General features: G+C 31.9%; 2 protein-coding genes and 1 long non-coding RNA gene across 4 annotated transcripts in view; 2 read left to right on the top strand and 1 right to left on the bottom strand.

The window, feature by feature from the left end:
• The window catches only part of LOC107362037 (cell adhesion molecule Dscam1), a 47,459-nt gene extending 38,199 nt beyond the window's left edge, over positions 1–9,260 (top strand). The window contains exons 5-13 of one of the 2 annotated variants that reach the window (XM_015929030.3): positions 724–1,032; positions 2,265–2,387; positions 2,456–2,623; positions 2,704–2,851; positions 2,925–3,082; positions 7,054–7,377; positions 7,452–8,066; positions 8,156–8,668; positions 8,741–9,260. In XM_015929030.3, coding sequence (XP_015784516.2) covers positions 724–1,032; positions 2,265–2,387; positions 2,456–2,623; positions 2,704–2,851; positions 2,925–3,082; positions 7,054–7,377; positions 7,452–8,066; positions 8,156–8,668; positions 8,741–9,054 — 2,672 coding nt within the window. In that variant the 3' untranslated portion in view covers positions 9,055–9,260. The remainder of the gene's footprint in view (positions 1–723; positions 1,033–2,264; positions 2,388–2,455; positions 2,624–2,703; positions 2,852–2,924; positions 3,083–7,053; positions 7,378–7,451; positions 8,067–8,155; positions 8,669–8,740) is intronic. The other variant, XM_015929031.3, reaches the window with a different exon arrangement.
• Positions 378–2,132, bottom strand: LOC107362038 (uncharacterized). Its single transcript, XR_001568602.3, has 3 exons — positions 1,602–2,132; positions 1,117–1,212; positions 378–973 (listed from the first exon to the last, which is right to left on the bottom strand). It is a non-coding gene; the product is annotated as an uncharacterized LOC107362038 (long non-coding RNA).
• Positions 9,261–9,533: 273 nt separating the features above from the next.
• Positions 9,534–12,802, top strand: LOC107362087 (neuroendocrine convertase 1). Its single transcript, XM_015929090.3, has 10 exons — positions 9,534–9,862; positions 9,924–10,401; positions 10,505–10,542; positions 10,616–10,775; positions 10,865–11,168; positions 11,254–11,436; positions 11,574–11,792; positions 11,857–12,023; positions 12,103–12,236; positions 12,504–12,802. Exons 1-10 carry the CDS (start codon positions 9,683–9,685, stop codon positions 12,669–12,671), a joined length of 2,031 nt encoding a protein of 676 aa, XP_015784576.2. The 5' UTR covers positions 9,534–9,682; the 3' UTR covers positions 12,672–12,802.
• The last annotated feature ends 109 nt before the right edge of the window (positions 12,803–12,911 follow it).

Below are 12,911 nucleotides of genomic sequence, written 5' to 3' on the forward strand. Positions count from 1 at the left end.
TTATATTGATGAACTTCATTAGGATTGTTCAAGTTGATAAAGTTGTTTTGAATTAATCAGTTTTTTTGTGAAATAATGAAGCTAATGATTCTCATTAAGCTTTAAGTGTAATTTGTAAACTCGGGAAAACATTTCAGTTAATAAAATGATTTCAATATTTAAAACTAGTTGTTATTTGTTTGATAAACAGTGAATGTTTGATTTGAATGTTTCATTTTGTATCTATTCACTTGATTACGAGTATTGACTGTTTTGTATCCAGGATAAACATTTGAAAATGATATTCTGAATGTAACTTGATCAATAGATTTTTATAGCTCAATTGAAACCATTATATTATCTGTTTATTTAAAGTCAATTTCCATGGGAGATGAAGATAATTCCGTAATCAACTTTAATTTCAACATTGATTTACAATTCTCGTCACGTTAGATGATCAGTGATCACACTTTTTGATCTTTGTTCCTCTTTTCCTTCCTTCTTATCGTCATTATCTTCATTATTGTATGTTAATCCGCTGAGAAATGACCAATTGATGATTAGAATTGGAAAAAGATATAATGTCCAACGATGATGATATCAATCGCAACTTTCCTTTCCTTCACTTGTCCAAAAACGTCAGATTGGTTCCTCGGTCGTGTTAATTAAGATCAGCTCAATTCTCTGAAATGTCCGTTCTTTAACCTTCTAATGACAATTTTTTATTTCCATCCTATTTTACAGCTTCACCAACAATTGATGAAGTCTTCTTACCAGCTTCCAGATTAGTAGAGGAAGGAACTAAAGTGAACATTATATGTTTCATCAACAAGGGTGATCCCGAAATACATTTTACATGGTTTAAAGATGACCAACGATTGACCAAAAGTGATACATTACCACAAAATGATAACAATTATTTGATTGAAAGGTCAAACCATTCATCTTCCATTCTGTTCAAGTCAGTCCATGTCTCAGATAAAGGAGATTACACCTGTCAAGCAACCAATAAATATGGGTCAGATTCACGTAAAACTCGTCTAATTGTTCAATGTAAGTTGAAAATTGTGTGAAAAAAAACAATTCCTTCATGATAAAATCATGAAATAAAATCAACAACTTTATTGTTCAACTCACCATTTAAAGATTAAGATAAAGTTACAAGACTTACTGTACTGTATTTAAACTGATGGCCTTTGAACAGCAATGAAAGTTTGGTCCAAGTTGTTATAGCTACAGACAGTTAAAGATGATGAAAGAGTTAGATTAAGAGTTAATAGAAAGAAACGAAGAAGTCCAGTCGCGATCAGCTATAATCGCGATTTGCGAATAAACTTTATATAAACCTGACTTGAATCATGAATTTCTCCGGAACTTGAATTCTCATGTTAATCTGACTATTTGTGGGAATAGTTCAGTATTGACTTTTTTAGGGCATTAAATTTTTCTATTGTAAATACTTTTGACTAAGCACAATCAAAATTTCAGTGATGGGCCAAGATAGCAAAAGCGTTTTCACGTTTTTACATGCATACAGATGAATAAATAAGCTTCATGTCTAGGCCAAGATTAGTTTAAATCTCAGTATTAATTAAAAAAATATTGTAAATACAATAGCTTACCTTTGGCTCTTCACAAATTAATGCTAAGCCTGTAGAGCTTGAGCTTTAGATCAATTTAAAAATAAATTCGAATACAATGATTATCCAGTTGATGATTAGATATTGAATTAATGTCACATTAAACTTAAAAAATTACTGAGATGATTCCTTGAACTGTTAAATATTAATAATTTGAAAACATCGAGCTCCTGTTAATTTAAAAATTCAGTGGGAAAATTTAGTTTGTTTTGAAGAAAGACAAAGTCAGCCTTTGGCATTTTTAATTAACCCTTTTTTCACAAGATGGCGTTGATGATAAAATCCATAATTAATAAATCTGTTAATCCATCTTAATGTTAAAACTTTCAATTTTGTACACAAAAAACAAAAAAATCAGACTATTGACGAGACTAACGGACTCACTGAGTATTCAAATACCGTTACATTGAAACATAAGAATTTAAAAAATAATTAAAACAATTTGAAATTAATAAAAAATAGCAAAAAATTAACAAGAGATAAGGATAGGGAAAAGGATCAGAACGCGATGGCGCTATTACTCTTTGCTTTGGTTGGTGTGTGATATAATCTTATGTGAAAAATTGTGATGAAAAATGAAATGGCCAAAAGTTTAAGTGTGGTTAATGGATTGAAAATTTTCAACCTAAATTGTTTTTATTACAGCCAAGCCTAAGTGGAGGATTGAGCCTGCTAATAATATTAATGGTACTTTATCCAAAAGATTAATAATCAATTGTGATGCTGATGGCTATCCTAAGCCTAACATAACTTGGCTTACAAGATCAAGTAAGTTTAAAGATTGTCTTATTATAGACAAAATATCAACAACTCATTTTTTCAATTATGTTTATCAGGTTCTTCAGATAGATTCATTGCTGTAAGAGATGGTCGATTAAAAACCCTTGAGAATGGTTCATTGTTAATTGACAGGATAAGTGATGAAGATGAGACTCAGTTTATGTGTAACGCAAATAATGGCATCGGTGATGGACTTAGTAAAATTGTTAATTTTAAAGTTAATCGTGAGTATTAATTGTTGACATTAACAATTCATCTAGAAATCATATTATTGACTTCTGTTTTGCATTCAATCTATTTCCAGGACCACCAAAAATTACAGCAGAAACAAGTTCAATTGAAGTAAAAAGAGGAAACGAGATTTCAATTCGCTGTGTTGGTTATGGGGATTTACCCATTACTATGGAATGGACCAGATCAATAGAAAAAATAAAATCTAATGAACCAAATAGGTAAATTGTAATTTACTATCAGAATTACTCAACAATTAACTTTCTACTTTGTACTCTTTTTATAATCGAATAGCAAATATTCAATGAACACGACCAAAATGAAAGACGTTGATGGCATCATATCAATATTATCAATAAATTCAGTTGAAAGGACAGACGAAGATGTTTATTCGTGTGTAGGACATAATGATTATGGTTATGCTTCAGTTTCGATCAGACTAACTGTAATTGGTAAGTATTTTTAGCTACAAAACCCAAGACTCTTCATCTTGAATTTAACCCGAAAAAAGGAAGACAAAGATTCTCATCAGAAGCATTTCGGTCTCTCGTCTTTTACAATCTTTTATTTTGCATATTTTTTCATTTTAATACTTTTTCATTGACAAATTGTAATTTCAATGCTGATAAAGATGGTGATAAGTATCAATGGTTTGAACACTAATGGGTAGGAGGAAATTTTTCATCATAACAAGCTTGAAAGATGAAATTGAAATTTCATCAATATATTTGATTCCCTTTTTCCGTCAGTTGTACTTTATAGTTGACTTTATTTCAATCTTCTATCATCGCCATCATCACCATCAACAACATCGTTATCATCTTTATCACACTGTCTTCCCTTTTATCTTTATCATCCCTTTTCTTGCTTGTTTTCATCGTCATTTTTTCCGCAATCTTAAAGTGCTTTTTGTGAATTCTGGTTCTTTACTTAAAAACTGTTTCAATTTGTTGCAACGTTTATTATTATACTTTTTGTTCCTTCTCAATTTTCCATCTTCATGTTTCTCTTCCCCAAGACATGATAGTTTCTCTTGGAAAGTAAAAATCAATCTGAAATGATTTCAGAACTAATTCTGTTACATTACGTTAGACTTTCCTCTTCTTTTAAACTCTGCTTTCTCCTAATGTAACAGTTCATCATGGCCAAGTGAGTTTACCATTTTTTTTCATTTCTATTCAAGCCTCTAACTGTAAACTGATTAAAATTTATATCCATCAAAAATTTGATAACATTTAATTACAATTACAAATTGTACAAATTGTTATTTACCTTAATTATTTGTTGAGTAAACGTTTCTTTCATACTTTTGTTTTCCAGTCTACTATTCGTACTGATGGAGGGACACCAGAAATAAAAATGTTAAATGGTTCCTATGTAAACAAGATTAACTCTTATTTATGAGGGTTAATTATAAACATTGACCAACAGGTTAATCAAATTTAATGGCAGTCAACCTTGGACAATCTGGCGCAACAATAATTGAAATGAATGAAAGAAGCAACATTTAAAGATAAAGATATAATCATCATCATCATCCTCATGAAACATCTATTTACTCTTAAACAACAATCAAATCACTAGTGTAAAATTAGACTCATATTAAGATATTATACTACTACTTGATGATGAGGATAATGAGAATGAAGATGATGATTCTGATGGCGATGGTGATAGGATAAAAGAGTCTACAGAGATTTCATTTTCTTCTTTCAGCAAACACAGATTTATATTATTATCATTACTTTGATGGTGGTGATGGTGAAAGAAATGAAAATGAAATGTAACATTGAACAACGTTTCATAAACCAATCTTTATTATCATTTATCATCCATTCCTCAAAGGAAAGGAAGATACAATGTCGGTCATCACCCTCATCACCATCTTCATCATAATCATTTAGCATCCATCTTTTTCCTCTTCAAGTCACCTTTTCCAGATTAACCTTTGCCAACATGATATATTATATCCATAGACAAGAAGCAGACTAAAGACCAATCCAAGTAAACATACTCTTGCCTGGTTCATCATTTGTCTTCCATCTTCTCATGTCATTCATTATTCTCAATAGAAGAATGTTAAATATCATTATTCTCATCCCTTTTCCTTCCCTTCCTCCATTAATCCCATCCTTGTCTTTCCACTCTTCATCTTCTTCTTCTTCTTCTCCATCATCGACAATGTTTCTAATGGAAGCTATCACCTGATGATGAAGCTAATTAGTTTAACAATGCATCTCAATAATCATTCCTACCTTTCAATTAATCACTATTAACTTTATTTCTTGACAGGTAAACCCTTGTTATTGTCCGTCTAATCTATCTTTTGAACCCCAAAAAAAACATTTCACTTGAAATTACTTTTAATGAACAGAGCAGCAAAATTCAAAAATCTAATTGTTATTGCTTCAGCTATAAGATTCGTATTTAGTACAAATTAATTAATTTGTTACTTCCATCAGTATTATTATTTAATCAAGATTTGTGTTATTTTTTCAGGTATTTCATTGCATTAATCACAATCAAATTAAGACATTTCGCCTTTTCTTCAATTGATTTCTCCAAATCCAAAACATTATGGGAAAAATCAATATTAGTGAAAACATTTATAATTATTGTTTGCATTCAGTTTACTCGATTGAAATAAATTTCAAGATTTAATCTGGTAAATGGTAAAAATCAATTTAAATCAAAGGCTAAATTGAATTGAAATTGGAAAGTTACTGATTAATTTATGGACAGTACATGGTATTGATAGATGAGCGAGTAAAAGTGCATTATTTTTTCATTCTCAGTGAACCTAAATTTTAGAATGATAAACTCATGAAATGTTGATCAACATGATGAACATTATCATTACAAAAGCAGTCCAAGTTGAAGTAACGTGCTTTACCCAAAAGCAAATAGGATTATCAAGTGAATGAAAGAAAAACAAAAAAACTGAAAATGGTCACTTTCATCATCTTCATCTTCACTCTCTTCAACATCTTTCAAGTCCTTTTATGTCTCATCCTTTTTCCTGGAGTAAATTCAATTTTCAGATAACTTAAAATATAATTCATGTTGAACAATAAGATAAACTCATTTTACCTCATTAACCTTTCAATGTTGTTTCTCTGTTTTAACCATAGTCTCTGTTCTTTCCATGTTTACTTGGTTTCCTTGATCATTGATGCTTTCATTATTTGTAATTTTGTTGCTTCAAATGTTGAATTATCATTCAATTAATCGATTGAAATTGTCGATTAAGAATCAACTGTGATCGATAGAAACATTGAACAACATGTTTTGGTTTTGTTGTGTCAAAGTTGATAGTAAATATTTTACCCAATATTGACAATGTTTACTTTTTTTGCCTCTTTATCTTCAATATCATCAATATTTGGCCCTTTCACCTTATCTTCTTGTCTTCATTGTTTTCATCAACTGTAAAAACAAGTGAAAACAGAAAGAATCGCAAGATTGCATGAGAATCAAATGAAAGTCCAGAATTTGTCGATAATTGAATTTGGCCTTAGACTTTTATCTTTTCTTCTTTTGTCCTCTTCTCTTTTCCTATCATCATCATAATCATCTTTATCTTCATTGACTACTCAGACCGTTATCTAAAAAAGGCCAGAAAAGGTCAAATGAAAAGACTTTTCTTGTTCATCTTTCAGCTTCTTTTTTTGACCATTGGTTTGTTAACAAAACAATTGGAGACTCGATAGCTTATAACTGAATGAAAAAGTAAAGATGAAAAAAAAGTGAAAGTTAAAGATGAGAAAGACTGATGAAAGTTAGTTGATTTTACCTCTTCTTTTGCTCCATAAACATCTTTAAGCTACCATTTAAAGGCTTTTCTTGTCGTTTTCATCCTTTTTTCTTGCCTTTTTATAACTTCATCTTCCTATTTTTATGTCCTTTCTTCATCATTCATCTTCATCTCAACTTTCCTCTATAACAATAACTTTTGATTGTGAAAAAATTTAAAACTCTGTACAAAATTTAACGGCTTTTAAAGGCAGGCTGCTCTGAAATAACAAATTTGTCTCAACTTTCATATCACCATCACCATCATCATCAGAATCACTATCAACATTAGTTGTTGATGTTTAACTTATCCATTTATTTACCTATTTGACTATCTAATAGATTCGCTTGCATCTTTAGCTATTAACTTTTCTTCTCGCAACACAATTTACATGTTTTAAATTGCTGTAAGATCGCTTGTAAATGAGTTTAACTTGTAACAAGCTATAACGGAGGTTAACTTGTCATTGCCGAGAATTTTTTTTCAAAAAGCCTTTTTGGGCTTAACTTTATTGAACAACGATGAATTGTCTTGATTTTAAGGGTTAATTTTTAGCGAGTCTTGCTCATGACAACAGTTTTTTCCTTTTTAATTAAATTTTTGTTTTTTATTTTGTAAATATTTACACAGAGAGACCTGGAAAGCCAATTAACCTGGAGCCTGGTAATCTAACAAGTCGAACCATTGAGTTACATTGGAAGCTACCTTTTGATGGTAATTCAATAATCAAACAATGTCATATTGTTTATGAGCCAGTAGATCAGCTTGATGTCGGCTCCAATAATAACCAGATTTCTTATGACAATTACAAAGTGACTGTGGATGGAGCAGTTTCGTCAACTTTAATATCTAATCTTCTTCCATTGATTACTTACACATTTCGTGTTTATTGTGAAAATGCTGTTGGGCAAAGTGATCACAGTGATCCAGTTAATGTAACTACTCGTCAAGAAGGTTTGTTATAACAAATAGGCGTCTTTTTGGTTGAAATCAATGTACTGATGGTTTCCTTTTATTGTTTATTTTAGCTCCTGAAGGCCCTCCACAATCAATCAAAGTTTCAGCCACTGGATCACAATCTCTGAAAGTAACTTGGACTCCAGTTTCACCTGAACTTCAACATGGACCTATTTTAGCTTATTATGTTGGATATAAGACTGAATCAGCCAATGATCGATATCAGTTCAAACATCATGTAGTCAATATGGAAGAAGAACGGAATTCACCTTCCTTTACCACTTATCTAACCAATTTGAGGCCTTTAACTCGTTATTGGGTTGTTGTACAAGCATATAATCAAGCAGGCTCAGGTCCTTTGTCTGACCCTGTTGTTGGTGTTACTCTTGAAACTTCACCACCAATATCACCTTCAATAACAGTTGTTGGTACAACTAATGATTCAATTGAGATAGTTTGGGAGCGAGATCCGAAAGACAAATCAATTATAAGAGAATACAATCTCTACTTTAAAGAAGAGAATAAAAATTCCCATAATAATCATATCAAATTAGAACCAGAATTAAGAAGTTATGTGCTCAAAGATTTATCATGTGGAACAAAGTATTCATTATTCATGACAGCTACAAATAGTCTTGGAACTGGCGAACCAAGTCAGAAAGTTTCTGCTCGAACCAAAGGTGCCGGTAAGTAACAAATTAATCAAAACAAAACGTTTTATCAAATTCTTACCAAACACTTATTTATATTTTTTAATCTTACCTGTAATTTTCAGCTCCGATTTCACCAACCAGATTATCATCAGTCATTTGGACCAATAAAACTGAAGTTATTCTCAATTTAGGATTATGGAATAATGGTGGATGCCCGATCCATTATTTTGATATAAAGAAACGTCCGAAGCATACAAATATCTGGATTCCTGTTCATGAAAAGTTGACCATGAAAGGTTCTAAAAAAGAGATTGGACTTCATCATTTTGTCCCCGGAATGACTTATATCATTCTGGTCATTGCTAAAAATGATGCTGGTGTAACTCAATCTGAATACCCAATAACCATACCGAGTCATGATTCAAGAATATCTCAGTCATCATCTAGAAGCTCTTATTCATCGGCTAAAAGTAGGAATAATGAATTAACTGGTGCCTACGAGGAAGTGCCTTTATATCGGAACATTTCTTTCATCGTTCCAATCAGTCTCTCTTTAGCAATTATTATTTTCCTTCTTCTTCTTGCTTTTTATTGTGTCAATCGACAACCACATCCAATTTATAATCATTACTCAGGTTGGTAAAAACACTAAAAATAATAGTAGCATGTATTAACTATCTAATGTGAACACATTTTTTCTCTTTCAGAAGATGATGGAAAAGCAAGCAATTCTTTATCTTTATCTGATTTATCCAATCAAAAGCCTGGTTCTCGACTGAATATGTCAACCAAATGTATGAACATTGACAATGCAATGAAGGCTGGATCAATTGTTTCTGGCTATTCAACCAGCAATCATTTGGGAACTGAAAGGAGTTACACAACTCACCATCAATACTCGGAACCTTATTCAACTGCAAGTGGAATCGATACTCGCTCATCTCTTGGCTCAAAAGATCATTTTGCTACTATCAAACGAGGTGCCTCGGGCCCTAGACCGTCACCTTACATTGCCTCATGAAATAAGAGATCAATAGGTGTACATTGCTTGTTTAACTTTAATCACTGGTTGATCACCTTAAACAAGCCTAATCTTCTTGCTAAATATCAAAAACATATATCGATATTGGTATTAAAATTGTAATATATATTTTGCTACACGAACTCTTAATTATCAATCGTTTTCTGCTTTACACAATCAATAAACAACAAATTAATCAATGAAAATCGTAATTTTCTTTGTATTGAACTTGAAATGTTAATAATGTCGTAAATGACAACCATTTCAACAGTTTCACCACTTGCGTTTATTTCCAATCAAGCATCTAAAAAGGTTAAAAGAGTTATTAAATAGTTGTTGATATTAATAGCTGTTCTTAAAAATCAAATCTCTGCCAATTTTTCGTTTTAATTGTTTAATATCTTCCGGTTAGCATTATTTTTACCGAGCAAAGAGGATAGTTTTTCATGAAAACACTATTTTAGATTCTCATTTCTTAACATCGCTTCGATTGTGAACAATCATTTGATATTGTTTTCGCAAAATGATATGAAGTCAAGTCTTTTCTATCATTTAGAATCTTGAAGATTTCTTGGAAAAATTTACTTCTTCATTCCAAGTTAATCAGTTTCCAAACAATTAACGTGAAATGTTAATCAAAAGGATTTCTTATTTATTAACACTAATTTTAACCGTTGAATGTAGACCAGAGTACAACGAATTGGATCCATACCTAAACAATGTCCAGGAAATTATCGTAAGATCTTATAGAGGTATTCAGTATGTTGAACATATTGCACGTAAATATGGACCAATTGAGGTTCGAGAGGTAAGTTAATTGTGAAAATGGATAACAAAAATCATTGTGTTTACCAATCATTTATTTTCAGGTTCCTAGCTTTGAAAATACTTACTCTCTTCTGATTCCTGTGGCAAATAAATACACTCGAAGTCTTGATATAATCAAAGATTTAGCGGCTGATGTAGGAGTTGAATTTACTGAGCCACAAATACCATTCTTTAGACATAAACGTGGCTATTTGAGCGAACCATCGAGTTTAACTTTAAACAATCATTACAAGGTTAATCATTTGTCAGCCAATTCACTCGATGAAAAAATTCTGGGGATCCGGCAAATGGAGCCAATGCTATTGACGGGCGAGACGGGTGGAGCAGAGACCGCTCGTCCAATTCCAGATACTAATAATCTTATTAAGAAGGCTGCCTTAAGGTTTAATGATAAATTGTTTATGAATCAATGGTACATCACCAATGAGATGAATAGTTTAACAAGAAGTCACAAAATTATGGAAGCTTGGTCACATGGGTTTACTGGTAAAGGAATCACAGTTGCCATTCTTGATGACGGTTTGTTTGATTCTTGTTATGATTTTTTTAAGTTTTGTTTTATCATTCATTTAATTCTAATATTTAAAAATTCATTTTTCCTGACAATCCCATCAAATCAAAGGACTTGAACATACTCATAGTGATTTAAAATCTAATTTCGTAAGTAATATCAATTAGTCATTTGTCTCTCAATTTTATCTTCTTGGTCATTGTTTTTCTTTTGATCTCACAGAATCCAATTGCTAGTTACGATTTCAATGATGATGATTTTGACCCAAGTCCACGACCTGGTAGTGATAATAGCCATGGGACAAGGTGTGCCGGTGAGGTTGCCATGAGTGCAAATAACTTTCTTTGTGGCGTAGGAATTGCTTTTAATGCTCGTGTTGCGGGTAAGTAACTGTGTAAATTTTTGTCAATCTTGACCATGGTTGTTCTTGGCTAGGCCATGATAAAAATTTCTGTCTGTTTCTCTTTCTAGGTATTAAGTTACTCGATGGAGCTATCACTGACGCTATTGAGGGTAGAAGCCTAGCCTATAAGCATCAAATCGTTGATATCTACAGTGCTTCTTGGGGTCCAGCTGATAACGGTGAAACAGTTGAAGGGCCTAAAAGATTAGCTCAGGAAGCTTTACTTCGTGGAGTCACCTATGGAAGACGAGGCCGAGGCTCAATTTATGTTTGGGCTTCTGGTAATGGAGGCAATAATGATGATAACTGTAATTGTGATGGATATGCTAGTTCAATCTATACTTTGTCAATTGGGAGTGCTTCTCAAAATGGGTAAATTTCATTCTTACTCTTTCAAACGGATTATGGGAATTTTTTCGCCTTAGATCAAAGTACTGAACTAGTGATCATTTTTTAGATCTTTTCCTTGGTATGGAGAGCGTTGTGCGTCAACAATAGCCGTTACTTATTCAAGTGGTGGTAAAAATGAAGGTAAAGTAGCCACAACAGATATTGGCAATTCTTGCACCAATGATCATACTGGAACTTCAGCTGCCGCACCAATTGCTGCCGGAATAATAGCCTTAGTTTTAGAAGCAAAGTGAGTGAAACAATTATTCTCATGAATCATGAAAAATATTATCATTTATTGTTTAAGTTGGTTTTATTTTTCATTTTTTAATGTTAAACTTTTAAATAATCGAAGAGACAAAACTGATTCACCAATCTTCTCTATAGTCCCAACCTTAATTGGCGTGATGTTCAACATTTAGTTGTATGGACATCACAAGTTCTTCCTCTGAAAAATAACCCAGGATGGAAACGTAATGGTGCTGATCTTTTGTTCAATGAACGATTTGGGTTTGGTCTTTTGGACGCAGATTTAATGACCCGATGGGCTAAAGCATGGCCATCAGTACCACCACAAAGATTTTGTAACGTTGGTCTCCTACTGAGGTAATCAGTTGTAAATTTAACCATTTATCTGTGTATTTTAATTTTTACTTCTGCTTTTTTACAGGGACCCTCTTAAAATAAGCAGTGAATCAAAATTACGAGTTGCTTTTAATGTCAGTGGCTGTCGTGGCTCAATTGGTGAAGTCAATTATGTCGAACACGTTCAGTTGATGGCCACTATCGACTATCCATTGAGGGGTGCACTCGAAATCGAATTGGTTTCACCTTCAAGTAAGCCATATCATATTAATCGAAACTATGTCCATTTCTTACTAACACTTTCATTATGACAACTTTCATTATTTAATAGATACAAGTTCAACTCTTTTGGACTCACGAAAACGAGATAAATCATCAGAAGGTTTTCAAAACTGGCTTTTTACATCCGTTCATTTTTGGGCAGAAAGACCTTATGGCTATTGGACTTTGGAAATTCGAGATAATGTAAATATTTACATAAACAGAATTTTAATATCTCAATACAGTTCAATAGACTGATGGAATGATTGAGTTTTCTCGTTACATTTGCTAATCATGCGATACATAGATTTGAATGATATTTAATTGACAAATTCATTACCTTTTTCGGTTTAATTTTGAACTTACCTTATATGAAGTTGTCTTACAAAGCATTTTCTCATTTTTTATGACAAAAATAATGTGAATTACATTACGAGAATAACGCTTTTCTCTCAATTTTTTTATTTACAGAGTCCCAAGAAACGGTTTGGAACAATATCAAAACTATCTTTACTCATTTTTGGAACCAGAGAAAAGCCATATCATATGAGTCGCAAACGTCATTATTATAAGAGTGAAGAATCATTTGATCTGAGTTTGGAATCACTTGACAAGGAAAACTTTGATTTCTTAAGCTGAAAAAAATTCCATCCGAATTTTGAGGAAATATTTTTCTAATATTTGGATTGATTTCAAATTGGAAAAAACAGTATTTGAAAATCATTAAATTAAAAACAAAATCTAATAAAATAAGATTTTTAATAAAATAATTGACGTTAATTTGTTCATTTTATAAAGGGTGTTGCAGTTAGTAAGGTTCAAGCAATCACTTACCCAATGTTGATTAAAAGATAAAGATGATGATAATGTCTTTGTTGT

Source organism: Tetranychus urticae, chromosome 1 (genome assembly GCF_039701765.1).
Source record: "Tetranychus urticae isolate SD_2017Ah chromosome 1, NJAU_TeUrti_SD_1.0, whole genome shotgun sequence".
NCBI lineage: Eukaryota > Metazoa > Arthropoda > Arachnida > Trombidiformes > Tetranychidae > Tetranychus > Tetranychus urticae.